The 27078-nt window shown below is 34.2% G+C and overlaps 1 protein-coding gene across 7 annotated transcripts in view; it reads right to left on the bottom strand.

Moving 5' to 3' along the window:
* Positions 1-2935: 2935 nt before the first annotated feature.
* Positions 2936-27078, bottom strand: part of Dzip3 (DAZ interacting zinc finger protein 3) — an 87437-nt gene continuing 63294 nt past the window's right edge. For 3 of the 7 annotated variants that reach the window (XM_074073057.1, XM_074073058.1, XM_074073056.1), the window contains exons 24-32: positions 25895-25998; positions 24292-24379; positions 22438-22539; positions 17045-17170; positions 14872-15011; positions 7186-7306; positions 6491-6634; positions 6306-6407; positions 2936-4728 (exon numbers count right to left, since the gene is read on the bottom strand). In XM_074073057.1, coding sequence (XP_073929158.1) covers positions 4618-4728; positions 6306-6407; positions 6491-6634; positions 7186-7306; positions 14872-15011; positions 17045-17170; positions 22438-22539; positions 24292-24379; positions 25895-25998 — 1038 coding nt within the window. In that variant the 3' untranslated portion in view covers positions 2936-4617. The remainder of the gene's footprint in view (positions 4729-6305; positions 6408-6490; positions 6635-7185; positions 7307-14871; positions 15012-17044; positions 17171-22437; positions 22540-24291; positions 24380-25894; positions 25999-27078) is intronic. The other 4 variants (XM_020151192.2, XM_074073061.1, XM_074073062.1 and 1 more) reach the window with 2 other exon arrangements.

The raw sequence follows: 27078 nt of genomic DNA, 5'->3' as shown, positions 1-27078 counted from the left end.
GGAACCAAACTCACAATATCTCTGAGGTATCTGAGATACAGGTACCTGAGAGCTCAGTATGTTTCACTTACTCAGCAACACACTTGGTGTGTTCAGACTTTATTTATTTATTTATGGCAGTACTGGGGTTTGAACTCATTGCCTCAAACTTGCTTGGCAGGCATTCTACCACTTGAGCTACTTTGCCAGCCCTGTTTTGAGTTGTTATTTATTTTTTTGAAATGCAGATGTTTTAATCAATGAATGGACAGACAAGATCCCTGTCTTCATGTATCTCATATTGTGAGACAATAAAGGAATAAACAAATGAATTTTATTTATCAAGAGGAAAATGGTATTAGTGGAAAAGATCATTATAGTAGTGAAGGAAATCTATCCTGAAGTCACATTTGAGTAGAGAACTGAATGAAGAGTATGAAATATGAAGTATAAAGAATGTTCCGGACAAAAACTTCCTAAGGTACAATCTTTGAACGATTGAGAATCAGCAAGATCCATTTCCCCAATTTCCAAGGAACTGATTGCTCTAGTACTTGTTGCTTGTGATTCCCTTGACATAGAATGTACGTTACATTATCAGTTATCTTTATTTGAGATGCTTGCTCTCCACTTGGACTCAGTTCCTTCAGGTTAGGAACTACATCCTATGTTTCTTGGTATATCCAAAGCCAAAATTAGTACTCTGATGAAGCAAGCATACAATAAACACTCTCTCATAAGCATGATCTCAGAAGTCTGCAGTAATTATCTGTAATATTGTCATGTCTTCAATGAGCATGTCAACTTTTGACTAAAGACACAGTTGGACAGCAGATTCTTGCTTTTAAAAATATAATCAGCAGGGTGTAGTGGTATGTGTCTGTAACCTCAGATATTTAGGAAGCTGAAGCAAGAGGATCGATCACTTGCGCCATGAGTTCAGGGCCAGCATAGTGAGACTGTCTCAAAAATCAAAAGAAAAATACATGCATGCATGCATACACACCATGTGATTCCAATAATTTTTTGCTTTGAACTTTTGTTCATGTTTATTTTGTAATGATCTGATAATGAATGTGAAGGTAACTATAACTTATAAGACGTTCTACTTTTCATAACTGAATTGAAAACACCTCACCTTTAATTACTGAGGTATAGCTTTTGATAGGCTCTTGGAATTTAAATAAATTCTTCCTTGGATTAAAGTAATGTGAAATTTATAACTACTGCTTATAATTACCTCTTCCTTTTGTCATAAAATAGAATACCAAGAAAATAATCAAAGGCCCATAAGACTAATTTTTCTAACCAATACTATTTTCTCTGAGCTTAGAGAGCACACTGACAGATTATTATTATCAGATTAATATTATTATTGTGGTACGAAAATTTTCATGGTCTTAAAAAGTGATGCAACCTTGAGGATATGTTCTAAAAAACATTAACATAATGTTTGAAATTAAGAATGTGAAACATATGGCCTTTGCTTTTTTAAAATTTTTGATCAAATATCTTGATGTAAGAATACTGTAAATTTGACTTTATTCTGAGCAAGAATAATGTCTCCCTGATAAGGAGGCTCTGATAAGATTATTCTAATTTTGTTTTACTTCTGTTGCTAAAAAAAAAATTAGTAGTTTTTGGTAATTTTCAAGTAGTCAGCTTCATTTGTACATTTCAAAAGGGAAGTATGATGTTACGAAAAGAATACACTGATGTATTTTAGCTTAGAGTCTACTTCAGAGTTGTGTGACCTCAGCAAATCACTTTCTTCAGCATACTTGTCTCCCAAATGGAGATTATATCTACAAACCTTCAGTTTCCTAGATCACTATTAGTTGTTGTTCAATCTTGTGAGTCAGTATTCAGAATTATTAAAGTTCATGAAGTTCTTGTACTTCAAATGGATCAACACTCTAGAGCCTTGTGAAGCTAGAAGTAGGATTAATGGTTATAGACTGTCCAACCCTCATTTTATTAAGGACAGGTGAAGATAAAAAACTTTTAGGGATAAAATGACTAATGGAAAATTTGCTACTTTGGGAAAGACTACCAATAAATGTTCATTTAATGCAATCACAATCAAAATCCTTTTCTCCATTTTTCAGAAAAGGAACTGGTTGAGAAGTTAAATAATTTATTCATGACCACACAAAATTTCAGACATTGAATTAAAAAATCCAAACCTAGATCTCCCTGAGAAATACTTTCTATTAAATCAGTCGTTTCCACAATTTAATTTCCACAATTAAATGAGGAAGTGTAGTGCTCACTCCTAAGCAGATTCCCAGATGACCTCTTGTAATATGCATCTTTATAAATGTACCATGTGATGTGATGGTAGCCCAGGATCTACACTTAGAACAAGAGTGTAGTTGGGTGCTAGTGGCTCATGCCTGTAATCCTAACTACTTGGGATGCTGGGAGCAGGAGAACTGTGGTTCAAGGCCAGCCAGGGCAAATACTTATTGAGACTCCCCATCGCCAAAATAACCACAGCAAGATGGACTAGAGGTGTGGTTCAACCAGTAGAGTACCTGCTTTGAGAATATGAAGCCCTGAGTTCAAACTCCAGTCCTACCAAAAAACAGAGTCTACTAGCTCTGCTGAATAGAATCTTTAAATCTACACAGCTGTCTACTCAAAACTGTCTGCTCAAGAAAATCAGAAATCATGTATCTTTACAATAAATTGGCATTCATTTATTTCTTTTTATCAACTAGAGTAGTCCCAAACTATTTTAATTCTAGAATTATTACCTAAAAGGCTTTGGCATTCTACAATTCGAAGACAACCTTGACATTTCTTGGATATTTCTGACTTTTCTTGGATATTTCCCTTTACCTTTCCCTATCCTTTCTCAAAACAGAAGAAAAAAGTTAAACACAATTGAACAGAAATAGGCACCTGAAATAGACATCTAAAGTAGTTTCTGGCACATTTAAGATAAAATACACAGATAAAATAGTTGTTCAATTAAGAAACATTTATTCTTTTCCACATAAAAATGAAATTGCAGGTGTAAACATGAACTAAGAAACAAGTTGTAAACATAAACTAATTCTTACAAGGCAATGTGCTACAACACCACAACCTTAGGTTGCTAGACAAGATGATGATTAAAGGGCCTATAAATTCTGAATTCTGCAATTTGGATATATTTTTGGCATTTTAGGCATCTAGATGAATGGTATCTTTTTCACATTATTTCTCCTTTCAATTTTCAGTCTACTCTCAATACAGAAAAAAAGCTTTTAGCATACAATTATAGAAATAGAAGTTTTAAATACAGATTCAAAGTAACTTCAAAATACATTTACATTGAAATATACAGATAAAATAGTTGCTGAGTCAGGAAACATTTGTTCTTTTCCAAAAACTAATGGAACTGAGATTTGTGAATATGAACCAAGGAGTATTTTCCCACAAGGTATCTCTGAATTACTTTAACTTTGAAATTAGAAACATGTACAATATAGCATGTACACAACACTATTTTCAAAATACATTTTGACTTCTGAGAATTACAGTTCTCACTGACCAGCTTTATCTTTATCAGCTGAGCTCAGTGTGTTATCAACTTTGAAGGTGAAAGTACATATAAACAGTTTCCTTCCTTCCCCAGAACAATTAATGAAATTAGCCACCTTTAAAGCAGGAAAAAATATCCCTTCAAAATGGTTAATGTCCAAAGAATATGTTTACATATGAACATAAAGTCTCAATTATTCAATTCAGCAAGAGACTTAATTTGCATATTAATCCTTCCTCTTTTTTTTCCCATTTCCTAATTGCTGATATTGGGAATAATTATTCTATGCTTTCTGTACAGAATGTCTTGTGGTATGTTGGTGGTAAATATTTGAGAACCAGCTCTTGAGGGAAAGGCAAAGCTTTACTTACAGCATTTACCGATTATAATTGTATGCATACTTCCACTATAGCAGATTTCAAGCTACCAAAAATGTGACAAGTGGTTTTCAAAATACCTGAAACTTAACAATCATCTCTCACAAGCCACTATAAGCCAGCTTCAACACACCATTGCAGGGTCTCCACCATCAAGTAGCTCATAATCTCTTCATGGGTACATATTTAAGAGGACAGAAAAAAATGGGGAAGATAGAAATATACTTTAAATAATTCAATTACATTTTTACAGCTAGTTTTAAAAGCTAAAGGAACAGTAAATCTGTGGAATTTTCCTACTTTTCTCTACAATTCTACTTTTCAACTAAATTTACTTCAAGACATTAAAATGCAGTGTACTTGACAGACAATAAGGGACAAGCAGAGAAAGAAGGAAAAAGACAAGAAAAGACATACTAAGAATTAATTATAGTTATGTAATAGTTATTTAATAAAACTAATAGTTACAATGTTTATAGAAGAAGAAAACCATTAAGAGGAAATGTAATGTAACTATTAAAATTCCCATCTTTTTTTAAGCCCCTTTAGTTCAATTCATAAGTCCTGATTTCTTTGGCTACTGCCTTGATGGGATTAGCTTGCCTACTTAGCACAATACTGAAGAACACACTGCTTCACATCAGTTGTACAATTAGCTCATAATGAAAAGCTCAACTAAATTCCGGAGTTTGAAAACTGAGCTTCCTTTGTATAGCCGCCTGTCTTGTATCAGATCTTGGGCAACTGCCGGTTGGGGTGACCAGGGAATTCTTCTGGTAGCAAAACATGGAGTCTACAGGTAGGGCATGTCCCCTGTTGCATCAACCATGGTCTAATGCACTAAGGAGCAAAATGATTCATGTCAGAGTTTCAGATTTAGCTATTAAGAGGCATCTGTCACTCTACCAGGGTTACTAAGCAACATGTTTTAGAGGATCTTAAAGTCTTACCCTGCAAACTACCAAGTTACCTGAAACAACCATGATACTTTCTCTATGATTTGCTGAGCTGGTAACTGCAGAATACCTTTCAACCAGTTTCTTCTATTCAGATTCTTCCCCTGATCCCAGTTTCTAAAAAGACTAGCAATTCTTCCTGACAAGGAAATTGGGGAAACCTGCAATATTCTCTCTCTGTAGTTTGTTTTATTATATATTGTCCTCATTTATAAAGCAGAAAAAGTCACAACTAATCATAAAAAAGTTACCAATATTTTGTACTAAGTGTTTCTAGTGCTCTGAAGTTAACATCCCTAGAAAATGAATAAACTCTTCAGATAGTTTCCTCTGGTAACAATGGTAGTGATCTTAAGCTATGAACTATCTATTAAGTCATTTGGTAGAATACTGACTCCGAAAACAAATTAATTTGATCTGTATGAGTAATGGAGAGCCAGATTAGATGAGGATTAAGCATAGGCACTCCAGATGAGGCCCATTAAATAACCCTAAAAAGTAACCTGAATAAATTATGTACTTTCTGTTCACTGGCAATGAGGAAGATTAAGTTTTTCTAAATGTTTACTTTTACAAGTTGTCAGATCTTAAAATATTCAGATGTGAAAGTTAGGCGATTAAGTGTCTTTCTTGGAGATCTTTTGGGTTTAGCCATTTTGTGTCTTATCTCTTCAGATCAAAGCAGGTCCAATATATAATTCTGTACCAGGTACAAAATATCATATCTATTAAATGATGGTTTACAAATATGGCTTTGATGAGCTAGTTGTTCACTTCCCTGAGAATCCTTTCTTATTTAAGATTATCTTTTCCTGTGCCAAATTATATCTCTCCCAGAGGACTTGGACCATACACTGTACATACTGTGATACACTGTCTATCAATAGCATTTATACAGCAGCAATATTAACAGTTATTCCATACAAATGTGAAGAATATGCCAGCCTTACATTTTTCTAACACTAAAATTCAAGCCTCAGAATCTTCAAAAGCAAATAATACAAGAGATCCACAGGCTGCTAAATGTATCATAGGCATTATAAAGATTAAAGGTCATCATTAAATATGGACAAAGGATACTTTGTAGAATTTATAGGAAATCAAGGTAAAGAGGTATTGTGTTGATAGTTCTGCCACTAAACTGTCATGTCAGTCAACATTTCTCCTAGTTATAGTTAAGGGAACTGCCTACTGTGTACTATTTAAATCTCAACATTGTCCCCTTTTCCTGTAGGTATAACAGAGTTCTGAGGAAGGACAGTACAAGCACGGATACATATAGGGAGAAAAGTATAAATGTTTCTGTGTGGTATCCAGAAAGTGAAGTGCTGTTATACTCACTGGAACTTGTGACATGGCACTGTATGATGAAGCATGTATATGACTTTTTAAGTAAGAAAGCATAAATTCTGCTTAGCTGATTAATGGCAAAACATTAGCAGGGCAAGTTTAAAGGTTTACCTGAGAGTGGAATTTGTGAGCACAAGGCAAAACTGAAAGGTTTTCTGGAGACAGATTCTCATGGCAGATCACACAAGGTTCCTCTTCTTCTTCCTCATCATCCTGAGGAAAAATACATGTTAAATTTAGCCTATTTTTTCCCTCCCAAATCTAAATGTGTTCACAATCAACAATTTCTGTCTCACCAAATTATTTGCTCCTTCCCAGGTGGCAGAACCTTGTGAACTGTGAGGCCCCCAGGCTTGTTTTGAGGGTTGGGGAGTGTTAGGCTGTGTTGGAGAATGGCTGGGTGAAACACAATTACCATTTGGCACTGATTTTCCTTGATTCTGGAAAAAAGAATATTATATTTATTTTTAAGAATTGTTTTCTTGAAAAAGCAAAACACAGAAAAGAAAAAATCCACAAGAATAAAAACAAAAGAGGAAAAACAAAAGAATTGCTCTAAAACAGTATAAACTGTTGGAACTGTACATAGTAGTATACAATAAGAATTAGCAAACAGATAAAACAATCAGATTCATGATAAGTCTCAAAACAAAATGTTGGCAATACTTGTCAGAGCTAGTTGAAGGCAAAAATAATTCTTTATCTTCTTTTAATTTTAATAATTTTTCCAAAAAATTAGAAAAAATGTCCCCATTTAGAATCATTCAAAGTAAGCTAGAGAAAATTTCATGGGGTCAGTTTTATTCTAGAATGATCAAAAAGACTTCCTGTATCATTTGTCAAGTTGAAGTTGTTGAATCATTTATTGTTAATCACTGATCAATATGATTAGAGGTTATTGATTTTTCTTAACATATTATGAAGATAATTAAAACAGCTATGAGAGATAAGAACAGAGAAATACAGGAGTTTTTGTTTGCACGTTTCCTACCTGAGATTTCTTGGGATCAATCAACTGGGAAATCTTATAAACAATTTCATCAAATGTCAGTCCAGATAAGGACTTCCCATGAGTGTCCTTCAATTTTCTTAAGAAATCTGTAAGGTCCTTTCTGGAAGTGATCAAAAAAACAGAAGTGGTGACTTGCCTTATTGCCTCAAAGATGTACCCTCCAAATGAGATATAAAATCCTATCACATGACAGATACAAAGCATATAGATTTGACCCTGGTTCTTTGATGTAAAAAAAGTGATTATAGGTCTGTCCATCCTCATTTATTTTAACCCAAAATGCAAACCCCTAATTGCATTCAATAATGCTATTTAATATATACATGAGTGATAAAGTATTTATTTTCTTTCTAAAGATGTTTTAACTTTGTTTCTGAGAGCCCACTCTCAAAAGTCTAAATTGAATTTACTTATTAATGTATTGAGGTCTTTATATTATCTCTTTCAAGCTTCTCTCAGGAGTAAAATATTAATTTTAAATAAGTATGTTGCTATTTTTCCCTCTCCTTCTTTATGAGTGTTAATAGTTTTATTTTTATAAAACTCACAGACAGAAAATAAAGATTAAATAGAATAGGAAAACAAAAGTTAAAAGATTCATGCAAAGATAATCATTACATGATGAAGGAATTACTATACATTACTATACACTTATTTTAATCAATATGTACTTTTTTGATTCTTGAAGTCCATTGATCCGCAACCATCATCTACATTTTTGATAGGGGAGATCAGATAAAATGTAATGTCATGTCCTTAGCTTTATACAACTATTTGATTTATGATTTAGTCATTTTATATCTATCTATTTATAACTACCATATGGCAGTTCTATTTTTGTACTTATTCTTATGAAACTTAAAAAATAAGCTAATCCTCATGCAACAGTAGGTATAATAAAGTGTTGGTTTTCATGAAAATACTGGGGAAAACTAGAATTATTTTCCATGAGATAAAAGAAAGTTCAAGATGGTAGATTAGAAGCATATACTGTTTTGACCCTGAATGACAAATTTAGATAATTCAGGAGAGATTATATTCTGAAGAAAGAAATAGAGGAAGAGCTGTGAGAATCATGCAAGAGATGGGAGGACAGCAGAAGAGCAAGGAGAGACAAAGGCAATAGAGAAAAGCAGAAAACAGTTTAAAGACCACAAGGTAAGCTAAAGGGCTCTGGAGACAGACCTGCATTTCTAGCTGCAAAATAAGCCCGTATCTCTCACAAGCCTTAAATCCAGCACAGGGATTCAGTGAGACAGAAACAGCTCTGGTCGGCAGCACGCTGCATAAATAAAGATGGCAGTTCTGCTCAACAGTCACAAATCAGTCACAAATGAGTGGTGTATCCTCACTCATTCACTGGGTGCTGACTACCCATGTGAAGTCTTAAAGACAAGCTTCTCTCAGGGAAGTGCAGACTTTACCTTTGCTTTTATGTTGTTGTTGTTAATTGTTTTGTTTTGCTTTTCTTTTTTACCTCCAACCCACAAAGATCTCCCTAACTCCATGAACCAGCAAAGGTCCAATGAGACTCAGTGTGGAACCCAGCACATCTAAATTGGTGAGGAAATAGACTGCTCCACAGACACTGACCTACTTGAGAGGATAGGGATGGCCATGTATGGTAAGTGACTGAAGGGCCACATTTGGTGAACCTGGGAGGAGAGAAGCCTTCCTGTAGCACTAACCCTGGGCAATGTGTAACCAAGTAGTCTTAGCCACAACTCACCATAAGCAGCACCACCTGCACTGTAGAGCTGCCAATACAGGAAGCAGCCCTGCCTGTGTAGAAACACCCCCCCAGGATCACAAAAGGAATTTCTGCCCACCTCACCTACTGGAGTTGTGCAACCCAGAAGCAGTTCCACCCACCAAGCTAAGAGTCCCCAGTTGTACTGAGAAAACTGACCAGACTGAGCTGAGAAGCATGATGATGTATCCCTCCAAGTCATCTTGCCAGCAGAGTTAGGAATCCCCACAAGAGTTGGGCAGCTGGGTAGCACTACCTGTTTAGACCTGAGCTTCAGAGAGCTCTGTCCACCCCCTAAAATTTCCATAGCACCTACAGATGACTCTAGAGCCAAGAATGCACCTAGAGGGGAACTGCTGTAGGCCCCTGCTCAGAGGCAATCAGTACTAAACAGATTAGGAAGACCCTGAAGGATAGCTGAGGGTGAAAGATTGGAGGAGCATGCAGGCCACTTGGACAGGGCCTATCTGTATCCTCACTTCTCCTCAGCAAGAAATACAGACTTGTTTCATTTGTCTGTTTTTGTTTCTTTTGTTTTTTTCACCTCTTTTCCAAACCATTCTTTATTTCTCTGTAATAATTATACATGTTCTCTCATACTATAATTTTCTATTCCTTTTCTTCATTTCTTCTATCTTCTACTTAGTGCCTTTCCCCACTCCCTTCCTTATATTACTTAATTTTTAATAACTATAATTTTAACCATTAAGTTCTCAGTTTATGCCTTAAGAATCTGAGTTCTATTTCTCTGCAGCCTTATTGGGGATGTAGTTGAGGTTTTCAATCATTCTTACTACATTTGAATATCTGGTTTATTGTTGAATTGCTACACTGTTACTGCAGTCAGCTCTTTCTCATCTGAGAACAAATAAAAGAGAAATTCATACCAATATACGTGCAAATAACAAACTAAAAACAGAAATACTATGAAGGAGCAAGGTAATTTAACTACTTCCAAACCTTAACACTCAATAACTGAATCCACAGATGACATGGCTGAAATGTCAGAATAAAGAACTCCAAAAGTCTTCTTATAAAAATGATCAATGATTCAAAAGAGGATTCAAGTGAACAGCTAGATGAATCAATTCAAGACCAAATAAGATAGTCACTACCATGGATGAGAAATTCAGCAAGGAAATGGAAATTGTGAAAACAAACAAACAAACAAACAAGCAGAAATATTGGAAATGAAAAGCTCAATATGTCAAAAACACAGTAGACAGTATCATCAGCAGACAAGATCAAGAAGAAGAAAGACTATCAGGGATGGAGGATAAGATCGAGGAAATTTTATACTCATACAATAAGAAAAAAAGAAATAAAGAATTATGATCACACCCTTCAAGAACTCCAGGACAATATCAAGACACCAAACTTAAGAATCTGTAGGGAAGCAGAAGCTGAAATACAAACTAAAGGCATGGAAAACCTATACAATGAAATTGTAGCAGAATACTTCCTAAGTCATGGAAGGATATAGACACCCATGTACAGGAGGCATTCAGAACTCCAAATAGACACGATCATAGAACATCTTCACATCACATCACAATTAGAATGCCAAAACTAGAGAACAAAGAAAAGATAAAGCTGAAACAGAAAAAAAATGCCAATTAAATACAAAGATAAACACAATGCAAAGCATGGAAGGATATATTTCAAGCCCTGAAAGAAAATAACTGCCAACCAAGACTACTATATACAGCATTCATGTGAGATTTCAATGGATAAATAAAAACCTTCTAGGATAAGGATAAGCTAAAGCAGTTCGTGTTCACCAAGCTTGAATTACAGAAGATACTTAAGAGACTACAACATTTAGAAGAAGAAGAAAGTCAAACATGAAAGCCCAGGAAAAAATAAATTCAAAAGAGGACTAGATGAACACATGAGCTCTAGGACACTATTAAACATATTCAACTCAGCAAACCAGCAAAACCCAAAGATGCACAATAGCAAAAGAAAAGAACATGCAAAACTAGAATCAACCTAAAAATAAATCCAAAAGAACAATATGCAATAGCAATACCTCTCAATCATAACCCTAAATCTAAATGGGCTTAACTCTCAAATCAAAGGACACAGATTGGCTGTATTAAAGAACAGGATCCAACAAGAAACAGACCTCATAATGAAAGACACACATAGACTAAAAGGGAAAGGATGAAAAAATATATACCACTCAAGTAGAAGTTGAAATCATCAGGAGTAGATACATTCATATTAGACAAGCAGATATCAAGCTAAAATTAATCAGAAGAGACAAAGAAGGTCACTGCATATTAATAAAGAGAACAATCCATCAAGAGGATACAATGATTCTAAATGTATGTGCATGTAATATTGGTGCCCCCAAGTTCATAACACAAACATTACTGACATTTCTGAACGTAAGTGGACAGATAGGTTCAGATATAATAATAGTGGATAACCTCAATGCCCCAATCTCTTCAACAGATGGAACATCCAGACAAAAAAAAATATAACGAAGATAGGGTAGAACTAAGCAATACCACTGACAAAATGGACTTAAAAACCATAGAGCATTCTTTCCTACAACAGATTATACATTCATCTCCACAGCCATGGAATGTTCTCCCAAATAGATCATATCTTAGGCCACAAAGCAAGTCTTAACAAATGCAAAACGTAATACAACACATAAACAGAACCAAGGACAAAAAAACACATGATCATGTCAATAGATGTAGAAAAAGCCTTTGACAAAATTTAATATCCTTTCATGATAAAAACTCTGAAGAAACTAGGAATTGAAGGAATGTACCTCAACATAATAAAGGCTATATATGACAAACCTATATCTAATATCATGCTAAACAGAAAAAACCTGAAATTGTTTCCTCTAAAGTCAGGAATGAGACAAGGGTGCCCACTGTTCATTCTTATTCAAAATAGTGCTGGAATTCCTACACATATTGATAAAGCAAGAGAAAGAAATAAAACGGGATTCCAATAAGGAAGGAGGAAGTCAAATTATGACTATTTGCACATATGGTCCTATGCATAAAATACCCTAAGAACTCCTCCAAAAAACTTTTATATCTCATAAACACTTTCAGAAAAGTGTTTATGAGATATAAAATCAGTATCAGATACAGATATCAGAATACACAATACCAGATATAGAATCAATATAGAGAAAATGAGTAACTTTTCTGTACACTAATAATGATCAGACAGAAAGAAATCAGGAAAGCAATTTCATTTACACAGTCTTTAAAAAACAGAATACCTAGGAATTGTTGGGTGCTGGTGGCTCACACCTGTTATCCTAGCTATTCAGCAGGCAGAGATCAGGAGTATCATGGTTTAAAGCCAGCCTGGGGCAAAAATAGTCCTGTAAGACCCTATCTCAGAAATAAAATGGGCTGGTGGAATGGCCCAAGGTGAAAGCCCTGAGTTCAAGCCCCAGTACCACAAAAAAACAAACAAATAAAAAAACCCCTTAGGAATAAATTTAACTAAGGAGGAGACAGACTTGTACAATGAAAACAACAAAACATTGAAAAAAGAAATCAAGGAAGATACTACAAAAGACACATGGAAAAACCTCCCATGTTCTTGTTTTGGCAGAATCAATAATGTGAAAATGGCTACACTATCAAAACCAATCTGTATGTTCAATGTAATTCCCATAAAAATTCCAATGACATTTTTCACAGACTTAGAAAAATCAATCCTAAAGTTCATCTGGAAACACAAAAGACCTTCAATAGCAAGCAACCCTGAGCAAAAGCAGCAATACTAGAGGTAGCACAATGCCTAGCTTCAACGTGTACGACAAAGCTATAGCAACAAAAACACCACGGAACTGGCACAAAAACAGACATATAGACCAATGGAATAGAAGACCCAGAAATAAGCCCATGCAGGTACAGTAAGGTGAATTTTGAACAAGGTGCCAAAAACACATGGCTGAAGAAAAGACAGCCTCTGCACAAATGGTGTTGGGAAAAGTAGATATTCACATGTATAAAACTGACACCAGCCCCATGTCTCTTGCCCTGTACTAAAACCAATCCAAAGTGATTCAAAGACTTTAACATAAGACCTGGAACTTTGAAACTACTACAGGAAAACACAGGGAAAACCTGGAAGATACAGGCATAGGCAACAATTTCCTGAATATTACTCTAGTAGCTCAGCTATTAAGAGCAAGGATTGAAAAAGGGGCTTGCATCAAACTAAAAAGCTTCTGCACAGCAGAAGAATGAAGACACAGGCAACAGAATGGGAAAAAAAAATCTTTGCTAAGTATTCATCTAACAAGGGATTAATAACCAAAATATACAGAAGCTCAAAACACTAAACTCCAAGACAACCAACAACCCAATCAATAAATGGGCAAATTAACTGAATAGATAATTCTCAAAAGAAGAAATACCAAAGGTCAATAAATACATGAAGAAGTGTTCAACATTCTTGACCATAAAGTAAATGCAAAGCAAAATGACAATGAAATTTCATCTCATCTCAGTGAGAACGGGTATTAAGAACACAACAACAAATGCTGCTACAGAGGCAGGGAAAAAAGGAACCCTTATATACTGTTGGAGGGAATATAAATTAGTGCAGCCATTATGGAAATCAGTTTGGAGGTTCCTAAAAAAACTAAAAATAGAACTACCATATGATCCATTGATACTACTCTTGGATATATATTCACAGGTTGCAAGAGACACCTGCATACTCATGTTATTGCAACACTACTGACAACAGCTAAGATATGAAATCAGCCTAGATGCCCTTTACCTGATGAACTGATAAAGAATGTGGTATGCACAATGGAGTATTTATTCTGCCATGAAAAGAATGAAATTATTTTTTTGCAGGAAAATGGATAGGACTGGAGATCATCATGTTAAGCAAAATAAGTCAGTTTCAGGATAAAGGTTGCATGTTTTCTTTAACATGTGGAATCTAGAACTAAAATATGTATGTGTGTATATACGTAACATGATTACAATTGTGGGACTGTTTGGGTTGGTGAGGTGTTGGGAGCAGTAGAAAACAGAATGATAGGGATTAAATAATATCAAAATATATTGTGTATATATACTGCATATATATATGTATGTATATATGTATGTATGAAGATGATATAAGGAAATCCACTGAGAGCTGCGGAAAAACAGAAGGGGAGGGAGAATGCAGAAAAGAGAGAGCAATAGAAGGAGTTATTCTCATCAAAGTACAATACATGCATGTGTAAAATACTACGGTGAAAACCCTTTGTACAATTAATATACACGAATAAAAAATAAAATAACTTCATTTGTATAGGAGTAGAATCAAATAGCTTTCCACCAAGGTCAGACTATGGAAAGCACAGTAAAATCATATTATGTTCAAATTAACTGTGTTCTCTAATAAAGAAATTATAAGGAGGGCTGGAATGTAGCTTGGTGGTACAGCGCTTGCCTAGCATGCACGAGGCCCTGGGTTCAATCCCAGCACCAAAAAACAAAAAAACAAATAAACAACAACAAAAAAGAAATTATAAAGACCCTCAATGAAATTAAGGTTAGGAAACTAAAACCTGATGGTGTTTGAGTTTATATAGCATATAATTAATGTAAAATTCACTTGGTAATATGTCATTAAGGTAATTATTGCACCATGTAGTATTAAAATTTCTTAAGTTTATAACTACTTATACTTTCAGTAAATAAGAAAATCTAAATTTAAAGTTATTTTTTATGATTTGAGATGTTTGGCATTAATGTTGAACACTGCCTTTTCTTAGTAAATTCCATTGTACCAATTCCATGATAACAAAATATTTACACTTTTTGTTGGGTGTTATGTTTCTCTGAAATGTTTGTTGTCACAATTATGGTCCTGGAAACCTTACAAAATGATCTTTAATTATTAAGTAAAAGCTAAGGTACCTGGTTTGTTGAGGAAAAGCAGTTTTCAGCCTGTCTGTAATCCTTTCCCAATTCATCATGAAAGGATCATTTCCCAGATTTGCACTGGGAGGCACAGTATCTCCTACAGGCGTTGGCATAGTCCAGGCTATGCCAGTCATCTGTGAGGACCAGAATTATAACCCATCAACTTTAATTAGTAAGTAGTATTCCATGCCAACATGACATTTCCATTCCTCAGAAAAAGAGTAGAATGAAGAAAGACAATACTAATTATCCACATTCCATTGTTAGAGTTTTTTCTCAACTAGTACAGTTCAATAATATTTCTAATTTGTTATAACTATCTTAATATTTTAAAAACAGGACATGCTTGCCTCTGTAATTACAAACATGTACAGAAATCCATGCCACATGTTTATTGTAGTATTTTTTGTATAGTAGTAGAAAACTGAAAGCAACCTAAAGTTTGCAAATAAGAGAATGAGTAAATAAATTATGGTACATTAATCAAGTTCTTAAAAATTGATCCTTATGTATGAACATAAGAAATGTCCACAGAATATGGTTGTTTTTTTTATAAGAAAATGTTTATGACATAGTATTTATGACATGACTCCCTTAATATTAAAAGTTTTAAAAACTGTATACATTTGTACACATAGAACAATCTGTAAGTTATGCAACAATTTGTAAACTGATTTTTCTTAAGGATTTAATCACAGAGTAATTTTGCTTTCTAAATTTTGTATCTCAACATTATTTGCATTTTTTACCATTAACATAGAAATTTTATAATTAAAAAATAAATAAAGATGGGACTATCGCTAAGACTGCTTTTGCCCAATGTCTCATGATTTCATAGACAAAGGTAGTATGGAAGTTACAGTGATAGATCTGAGCTATTAAATCAGCAAAGAAAGTTTTCCCCATATTTTTGTTATAGTTCCTCCTTGGAACCATTAAGATTGTAATTAATATCAATAAGTGAATATTTTTATAGTGATAATCTTCTTATTAAGATAACGCTATCTTCTACCTACAGGTGTATGGGTTAGCATGAAAAATTAGCACTTGCAATAACTTGTAGAAAACCTAGTAAGTGAGGAGAATAATGCACAGAAATCTCATTTGTCTCAATATCAAGCTTTTCTCCAGAAATCAGAAAGTAAGCTTATTAGAAGGTTAAGGAACTTTAATGTCTTCAGTAAAATTTAACCTGGTTCCTTATGAAATGTCAGGCAATCAAACTGCTTAAGCAACACTGTCATATGATAATAAAAAGATAAGTACCTATTTAAAATGTTGAGGCTTATACAAGTGGTGTCTTTGAAAATAAGTGATTCCACCTGGCTATATATTTCAAAAGATATTGTTAGCAAGATATAAGTACTATATATATATATATATGCAATTAACTATCTAAAAAGCTTTTATAGGAAAGTCAACTTTAGAGAATTTTTCATTGATTATACATGACATCATTTTTTTAAAGTTTTTTTTTTAATAAAAAAATTCACCTTAGCCAAGACTATAAATAATAGTCATTTTATATTTCTTTATTCTGTTTTCATATCTGGGTAAAGCTTATCTGGCTATCTTTAGGTAGGAAGATTTATAACTTTAGTGTATATGTTCCAACATGATGCTATTTGTATTTTTATATAGCTGAAACACTGTGTGTCCTCCTCTGTGTGTGTGCATAAATAAAAAGTTTTAAAACTATGTGGCATAATTTAGCTTGTTTTGACTTAGCTCCTTTCCTTTTCAATCTACCCAAAAGCCATGATTAAAACCAACTATCTATTAAAAATACCAATCTACTCTTCATTGTTACCTGCTACAGAAGGTAACACTAATATAAAAGTATATTTATCTTTCTATCCCCAAACTAAGCTACTACCAGTTAATAAAACAGTTAAGTAATATATGTAATATCCTTAGCAAAGCTTCATACAAAGTATTCATTAATTATTATCACCACTAGCATCATCATCAAACAAATTAGCAAACAGAAGATATTAATTCTGGAAGCCCACCATAGTGACAAAACCTAGACAATAAGGGCTGTTGGAGTGGCTTGAGTGGCTTAAGTGGTAGAGCACCTGCCTAACAAGCATGAGGCAAACCCCACTACTGCCAAAAATGAAAACAAAGACTAGTTAATATGAATTTCACCAAGAAAGGCTCTTACCAGGGGGGGTCTTGGTTGACTAGTGGCAGAGATGACTCCAGGGCAAACTGCAGGCATTTGAGGAACGGTAAGTATGGGTCTAAAGAAAGGTTCCTTTACAAGGGGTCTTCCCAAGAACTGCTGCATCTAAAATAAAAATGATAATAAAACAGATAAGAAATCTTCATATTTATAAACTTATATAGGCAATGATTTAAATTTACAGAGCAATGTAAGGGGTAAAATATTAATTTGAAGTCCAAATACAAAGCACATTAGAAGTAATGTATATCAGGGCATTATTTATATATATGAACATTTTAAAAAGCAAAAAGCATTGATAAAGAGAAAAAGAAACAGATTTTACTCCCACGGTCTCTCTATGTAGCTAAATAACTTTGGATGCCAAGTTCCTAGTCAGTAAAATGAGAAGGTTGGATTAGGTGATCATTAAGGTTTCTCCCAGGGGTCATAAATAATGCTTGCAAAGGTAACTCTCAGTGAATGCTGGGCAACATTGATATTCAGAAGTTTCAGAGAAAAGAACTCAAAGTAATCTATGGAAAATTGTGATTTTTTAAAAAATCGTGTGCTGAAGTTATCATTTGATGGAATTGCAACCTTATGCCTAGCTCCAAAGAGAATAGAAGTATGATATAGGGTTGGCCTGGGGGATAATCTACTATAGTGACTTGACTTGTGGTTTTGTTGATGGTCTCAGTTCTCTGATCAAAAGACACAGACTAACAGAGACTGGATAAAACAAGACCTTGTTGTATACAAGAAATGCATCTCACTGGCAAAGACAAACAAAGGCTTAAGGTGAAAGGATGGAAAAAGCTTTTTCAAAACAATGGAACCTGAAAGTGAGCAAGAGTACCTATATTCATATTGAAAAAAGAAGACTTCAAACCAAAATTAGTCAGAAGAGACCAAGTCACTCATATTAATAAAGACAGTAATTCAAGAAGGCAAAATAATAATTGCAAACATCCATGCGCTGAATGTTGGTGCACCTGGTTATAAAAAAACAAGCATTACTGGACATAAAACAGATAGAATACAACACAATATTACTGGGTAACTTAAATATCACATTCTCACCAATAGACAGGTTATCTAGACCAAAAAATCAACAAGAAAACTTCAGAATTAAATAACCCTACAGATCAAATGGACTTAATAGACCTGTATATAATATTCCACCCAACAGCTGAAGAATACACCTTCTCAGTAATCCATGGAACTTTCTTCAAAACAAATCAAATCTTAGGAAATAAAGCAAGTCTTAAAAAACAAAACTGAAATAAGCTCCTGTATTTTATCAGACCACTGGGGAATAAAACTAGAAATCAACAAAAAAAGAAACTATAGGAAATATTCTAATACACAGAGACAAGAGCAAACAATTTACTCTGAATGATCAGTGAGTCATCACAAAACAAGGCAGGAAAATTTTTTAAATCCTAAAATTAAACAAAAATGAAAACACAACTTACCAGAATCTTTGGGACAGAGCAAAGGCAGTGCTAAAAGAAAAGTTTAAAGCTACAAGTGCTTTCTTTAAAAAATCAGAGACTTCATCACAATATCTGACTTCAAACTATATTACAGAGCCATAGCAATAAAAACAACATAGTACTGGCACAAAAACAGATATGAAGAGTAGTGGAACAGAACAAAAGACCCAGATATGAATCTACATATGACATATCCACAGTGATACCCCTAATTTTTGACAAAGGTGCCAAAAACATACAATGGAGAAAAGATAGCCTCAACAAATTTGTTCGGAAAACTGGGTATCTGCCTGCAGAAAACTGAAATTAGATCCATGTCTTTTATCCTACAAGTATCAATTCAAAGTGGATTAAGGACCTCAATATAAGACCTAACAGGAAGGAACAGGGAACACACTGGAATTAATAGGCATAAGCAATGACTTCCTTGATAGACCTCAAATGGTTCAGCAACTAAGAGACAGGAACAACAAATAGACTACATGAAATTAAAAAGCTTCCACACAACAAAAGAAATGGCCACCAAATTGAAGAGGCTGCCCACAGAATGGTAGAAAATCATTACCAGATATATATCTGACAAGGGATTAAGAACCAGAATATACAGGAAGTTAAAAAAATTAACCTCCCCCCAAAAAAATCAATGAGCTAATGAAGAAATGGGCAAGTGAACTAAACAGAGCTTTTTCAAAGGAAAAAGTCCAAATGGCCAAAAAAACACATGAAGAAATGTTCAACATCCCTGGCCATAAAGGAAATGCAAATCAAAATCACATTAAGATTATACTTGATACACTGTAAGAACCTTTGTAAATACTCCAATGTACCCTACTGATCACAATAAAAAATAAAAAAGATAATATCCTCCAAGTCAAAAAAAATTCTACCTCACTCCTATTAGAATGGCTATCATCAAGAACACAAATAGCAGTAAATGTTGGCAAGGATGTGGGGAAAAAGAAACCCTCATACACTGCAGGTGAGAAAGTAAATTAGTACAACCACTATGGAAAAGAGTATGGAGGCTCCTCAAGAAACTAAAAGTACAACTGCTATATGATCCAGCAACACCACTCGTAGGGATATTCCCAAAGGAATGTAAGTCAGGTTACAATAAAGGCACCTGCACATCCATGTCTATTGTAGCACTATTCATAATAGCTAAGATAAGGAAACAGTCAAGATGCCCCACTACTGATGAATGGATTAAGAAAATGTGGTATTTATATATAATGGAATTTTATTCATCCACAAAGAATGAAATTTTGTCATTTGCAGGTAGATGGATGGAAATGGAGAACATCATTTTAAATGTAATTAGCCAGGTTCAGAAAGTCAAAGCCCTCATGTTTTCACTTATGTGTGGAATATAGACCTAATAAAAGCAATGTTATAAAGAAACAGGACACACTAAGGACACAAACATGAGAGAGAGAGAGAGAGAGAGAGAGAGAGAGAGAGAGAGAGAGAGAGAATAAAAGAAGGAAGTTAAGAAGGCTAATATGGTTGATGTACTTACTATATAAGAATGAATTTTCTTTCTTTTTTTTTTTACAAAATCAGAGAAGAGGAAAGTAGAACAGGTCCTGTCGGGACCTATCGGGAATGGGGAAGGATATGGGGATAGGAGGGTGAATATGGTGTAAATACTTTGTACATATGTATGTAAACAGAAAAATGAGACATGTTGAAACTATTCCAAGAACTGGGGGAGGAGGGCTAAAGGAGAATGGTGGAGGGGGTGAATTCAAGAACAATATATTGGATGTATTGTAAGAACTTTTGTAAATGCCACAATGTATCCCCAGCGCAATAGTAAAAAAAAATCAGAGACACCAAATAAATAACCTAATGATGCACTTTGAGCTCTTAAAAAACAAGAACAAATCAAACTCAAAAGCAGTACATGGAAAGGAATGATAAAGATCAGGGAAGAAATCAATAAAATGGAAACTGAAAGAACAGCATAGAGAATTAATGAACTAAAAAGTTAGTTCTTTGAAAGAATAAACAGGATTCACAAACCCTCAGCCAAACTAACCAAAAGAAAGAGGGAGAAGAACTAACTAATAAAATTAAAGATAAGAGTGGGGTACAACAACAATCACCAATGTGATGTAAAGAATCATTAGGGAATAGTTTTAAAACTTTTACTCCAAAAAACTGCCAAATCTAGATGAAATGGATAAATTTGTAGATGTACAGCATATGACCTATCAAAGCTGAACCAAGAGGATATAAATCACCTGAACAGATGTATAACAAACAATGAGACCGAAGCAGTAACAGAGTCTCCAAATAAAGAAAAGTCCAGGACTAGATGAATTCACTGCTAAATTGTACAAGATCATTAAAGAAGAATTAATACCAATAATCCTTAAGTTATTATAAAATAGAAAGGAAAGGAATTCTACCAAACACATTCTATGAAACTATTATTACTCTGATACCAAAAATGGATAAGGAGACAACAAAAAAAGTAAATTACAGACCAATTTCCTTGATGAACATAGAGGCAAAAATTTTCAATAAAATACTTGCAAACCAAACTCAACAGCACATTATTTGAGTTGGTTTCATTCCAGGGATGCCACGATGGTTCAACATATACAAACCAATAAAAATAATTCAGCACATAAACAAAATAAAGAACAAAAAATCACATAAACATTTCAATATATGAAAAATCTATGATAAAAAATCAACATCTCTTCATGATAAAAGTTTTGTTCATCAAGAACACAAACAGCAGCAAATGTTGGCAAGGATGTGGGGAAAAAGGAACCTGCATACACTGCTGGTGGAAATGCAAGCTAATACAACCACTCTGGAAAACAGTATGGAGGTTCCTCAAAAAAAACTAAAAGTAGAACTGCTATATGATCCAGCAATACCACTCCTAGGGATATTCCCAAAGGAATGCAAAATAGAATTAAAGAATCATATTTGGACATAATAAAGGCTATGTATGATAAATCTCTAAAGCCAGGAATGAGACAATGGTGTCCACTCTCCACCCATTCAATACAGTGCTTGAATTCTTAGCCAGAGAAATAAGGCAAGAGAAAGAAATAAAAGGGATACAAACAGGAAAGAAAGAAGTCAAATTATCCCTATTTGCAGATGATATAATCCTAAACTTGAAAGATCCTAAAGAGTCCACCAAAAAACTCTTTGATCTGATAAGCACTTTCAGCAAAATAGCAGGACAGAAAATCAGCATCTTTAATATGAGCCTCAAAAAGAATTACATACCTAGGAATACAGGAGGTGAAATACCTCTACAATGAAAACTACAGACCCTTGCAGAAAGAAATTAAAGAAGAAACTAAACTGGAAGATTCAAAGACCTCATGTGTCCATAGATTGGCAGAATTAATATTATGAAAATATCTATACAACTGAAAGCAATCCATAGATTCAATGCAATTCCCATAAAAATTTCAATGTCATTTTTCACAGAAATACAAAAATCAGACAGGTCTGATGGCTCATATCTGTAATTCCGACAATTTGAGAGGCAGAGATTGGGAGAATTGCGGTTTGAGGCCAGTTAAGGTAAAAAAAAAGTTAAGCTGGGTGAGGTGGGTCACACCTATGTACTCAGCTACAGGCAGGAGGATTCCAGTCTGAGGTCAGTCTTGGGCAAAAATGCAAGAGAAAGTAAAGAGTTGGGGATGTGGCTCAAGTTATAGAGTTCCTGGCTAGCCAACACAAGGCCCTGAGTTCAAACCTGAGTATGGCCAAAAAAAAACCAAAAACAATGTAAGCCAGGCTGCAGGCAAAAAGGAACCTATTTTGAGTACACATCTAACATATTGCATATTCAATGTTTTATACTCCTACCATTTTATTAAAATGAAGATGGCAAATTTTAAATGTCAGGTTTCTTACCAGTATCTCAGGACTGGGTGGTGGTGGAGGAAGCTGGACTGGAGGCAAAGTACTCAAGGCAAACCCTTGTTTCACCTTATTGATTTGTTCATTGTACTGTGTCTAGTAGGAAAAAATATTTTGGAGCACAATTTACTTTAAAAACACAACATACAGGAACTCTTGATGTAGTTGCTAATAATAAAATATAGAGTAGTGGTTATCAATTCACTTACAGAAATAATACACTTACAGTTTTGACATAAAGACAATTCTGTAGGCCACTATCCCACATATAAATAGCTATTTGTTGATGAGGAACAGTGATATATATTTCACAGTTCATTGTGACAACTCCTCAGTTTTACCATAATTTTTCACTAAGCAATAAGAAACACTGGTATAAAGTGAATAATCCATAGAGTCAAAAAGCTATAGATAGTACATTCACTGATAAATAGAAAAACAAATATTTGTAAAAAAGTGTTGTACTACTTACAAATGCTTATTTTTAAAAAACTAAAAAAAGAAAAAGGAAAACTTTAGGGGATTCTTGTTAAATATCCACATGTTGTTTATCTCAAAATCTATACCTCTAACTTGCTCCAGTACAATATATGTTTTATTCTCTTGGAATTCGCCAAAAATAAGACTTCAGTCCTGAAGGCTTAACAACCATGGTTTCAACATTTGTTGGCATTGCCCCCAGTTTGCTTTATTATTTAGTTAATAACTCACAAAAGCTGGAAAACAAAGTATTATAAAACAACACATTTAGAAATTTCTATGCAGAGGACATGTTTATATAGAAAACAAGTATGGAGAAGAAAGGGCAGCTCTTTTGAGATCAAAACTTTGAATAAGCCCAATAGGAGGGCTTCGATGATTACATCAGCAAACACTGTGTAAAAAAGATCCTGGGGAGAAATGGTCAAAACCGCAGTGCTCTGAGGCAGGTAGCTATTCACAATTGAGCATCATTGCTACTTTTGCTGGTAATGTTGTGAAAGCACTAATCAATAGATACTGTATATCAAGATAAAATATTGTAAAAGCAAACTGATAAAAATTTAATGGGTTATCTCTCTAGATTACCATTAGCATGGTTCCAAATCAATTAAACCAATAATTAAGAAGTAGTGAGCAGACAGGCGCGGGTAGCTAAAGCCTGTAATCCTAGCTACTCAGGAGGCAGAAATCAGGAGAATCAGGGTTCAAATCTAGTCTGGGCAAATAGTGTGTGAGGCACTATCTTTAAAATACCCAATACAAAAAAAAAAACAAAAAAAGGGAAGGAGGAGCTGGCAGAGCACTTGCCTAGCAAGTGTGAAGCCCTGAGTTCAAACTCCAGTACTGTCAAAAAAATTATTTCGCATTATAGAATAATTACAACGGCTGCCAGAGTAGCTGAGGTGGTAGAGTGCCTGCCTAGCAAGAGTGAAGCACTGAGTTCAAACCCCAGTACAAAAAAAAAAGACTATGTAGAATAATTTTGTAAAAAGTTAAGACTGAAAAGTAATACAGGCCTACTTGATCTTCCTTTGATTTGATAAACACATTATATTTTAGAGTTAGTTAAGACATAATTTTGAATGATGTAGAGAAAGCTTTGCAATTCTAGGAAAACTAGGTGTGACACACAATTTTTCCTGGAGTAAGGATCTAAAAGGTCATATATATGAGTCTATGATACAATTTCCTACCAACTACATGAAAGTAGTTTCAAACTTAAGGCATAAACTTTGAAAACTGAAATGAAAAATATGCTTCTTCTTAAATTTCTCTATTAATTGCTTTTAATGTCAGATGTCTTCATTAAATATGTACCATGTGTAACATTCAGCCATTTGCTCTAACTATATATTCAAAACTTACCCTGAGATATGCAATCTTGTTTCTCACATCTGTCACAATGGTATTCCAACTGTCTACTGCAGCCTTTAATTGAAGTGATTCTAGGTTGCTAATGTAGAAAAGGAGACACAGAGAAAAGCTCTTTCTTTTTACATAACACTTTGGTTTCCAAAAATTTTCATTATGCTCTGTAGCACACATATATATGATATAAAAGAAGAAAATTACACCCACAATTACCTGAATGAGGTAAAAAAAAATGGGAAGAACTGCTATTAAAAATAAAAACAGAAACTTTATAAGAATTCTCTTTTCAAGAGAAAATATAACTTAGGGTTCTAGAACACCATTTTTTGTTTCTATCTTGGAAATACTTTCTTAGGCCACATCATAAAACCTTCATAAGAAAGTATCTCCAATAAAGTAAGAAGGCAGAGAAAACCAAATGGGGAAGTTGCTTTCGTCATAAAACACAGGAGCATTCTCAAAAATGCTGACCCATCTTAGAAGCAGATTTTAAACAATCTTTGCATTACCCCTAACACCTCAGAGCCATAAGTGGCCTATCTCATTCCTTGTAAATTAGAAAATAATATTGCCTCTGAGAGGGCAAATTAGAAAAAAGTACCTCCTCCTCTATAACATGAATGAGATTACTGCCTTTGTGAAGTGCGTAAACTGCAAAAACACAGCAGCTCCACCAACTCATATCCAACCAACAAAGTAGAAAACAACTTTGATATCTTTACGGTCTATCATCCTAGAAGAGATTTCATGTAGACTTCCAAAAGATCTGTCTATTTTAACATTGCCACACCTGTATAATCTAGCATAACAATTTTTAAAAGAGTAAAACAAGTTATCTCTAAGATTATCACATAGAACAAAATTTCATAATATTCTAATTTATATAATGTCTTTTCTCCCTCTGGCAAGCAAAGATAGACTGATCAGTTACAACAGTACTTCTTCAACTTGAATACATGTCAGTATAACCTGAGACTCATGGTAAACATTAGAGATTCTGTTTTTAGGATTAAAGTATAATGATGATACTTAAAATTAAATAATGACGATTCAGTCCCAGCAATTATAATTGAATTAATTCATTTAAATTTGAAGGTATGCCTCATAGGATTATAAAATTAAAGGGAAAACTCATGCAACCTGTCAAATATTTGAAAATTAATGTAATATAGCAGAATCTGCTTTTAACATATCATTTTTGGTGCTAGTACTGATTTTTCCCACAACATATTCCAAAGGTGCTTAAAAGAAACATTAGAAGAGAAAACAATTAGAAAAAAAATTCCTGGAAATCCACTGTCTTGTAAATATCTGTCCTTTATGCATGTTTCTGAGACTTCTGATGTATTTCACTGTGGAGGAAGGGAACAATCAGCAGCTACTATGCACTCAGTGCTTCTCAAAACTTCAGCAGAAGACACACAATACAAGCATCAAAGTGACTGGATACCTTTTTAAATTTTAAAAAAGAAGGGTTTCTTCACTTAAGTCTCTGATGTACTTACTATATGTAAAACATCTCACAGATTATGTTTAACCTTGGAGACATTTGTGAATCTCTGAGACAATGATAAATTAAGGAAAAGAGAAAGGTTACCTTGCTGCCATGTGAGTCACCCTAGCAAGTTGACTGAGACACTCCTTTTCAGTCTGCTCTAGATGGAGTAATCCAAAATCTCTACGACACTGTAAGAAATATACCTACAAATTTTTGAGAGAAAGAGAAAGATGTTGAAAATGTCCTTCTTATTTATAAATGAACCTTCTCTTTTCAGTTATCTCACGTAAATTTCAACCAAATTTCAATCTTTCTCAACAACACCTCAGGTTTATAAAAAGCTTTTTTTTTGGCAGTACTGGGGATTGAACTCAAGGCCTCACACTTGCTAGGTAGGCACTCTACCGCTTGAGCAACTCCAGCAGCCCATATATAAAAGCTTTTTTGGTCAATGTAACTCTGCAATTTAATTTACTTATGCAATGGTTACTGAGTTAGTAAGCACTCATGGACATTACTTTTCAAACTTGCATGCATATTGGAATTATTTTCAAAACTTCAAAAGAAAAATGATGTGTTGGGTTCCAGAGATCCTAATTTAGTTGACAATAGGTATAGCCCAGACATTAGGATTTTTAAAAGCTCTCAGGTAACTCTAATATGCACCAAAGCTTGAAAATACTGCAAAAGGAGAAATCTTACTATTTTTATTTTTTATTCTCTTCATGAAGAGGTAATCAGACCACACAGACAGATACAGTCAAACTGGGCCTAAGAAATCATCTTGTCCCATGTTTCTCTCCCATAGCATAAATCTTTTCTGTAAGTTCTTTTTTTTTGGTTGTTTTGAGACAAGACTCACTATATAGCCCCAACTGGCCCCAAACTCATGATCCTCCTGCCTTTCAAGTGTTGGGATTACATGAATGTTCACCTCACCCAGCTCTCCACAGCATTACTGATGCACAATTATTTAGCCTACATTTTTTTCACTGCTAATCACTCAATAATTACTAAATACTCTTGGACAACATTAAGTGTTAGAAAGTTCTTTCTAAAATTAATAATGGAAGCAGAAAGAAACTCAATTAGAAACAGTGAAAAACAAATACAAAGTTAAGCTTTTAAGGTCGTATGAGCTTTTGCTTTTGTTGAAGCTAGTATTCCAACGTTACTTTCCATGGATTTTTGATTCAGATATCACTCCTTGGTTATTGAATTCAGAATCCCAAGCACTCTGCGAGAGAACAGAGGTTGCCAATGACAGGTGGAAAGGTTTGTAA

This window comes from Castor canadensis, chromosome 5 (assembly GCF_047511655.1).
Source record: "Castor canadensis chromosome 5, mCasCan1.hap1v2, whole genome shotgun sequence".
Lineage (NCBI taxonomy): Eukaryota > Metazoa > Chordata > Mammalia > Rodentia > Castoridae > Castor > Castor canadensis.
This window is presented reverse-complemented; position numbering and strand designations above follow the sequence as displayed.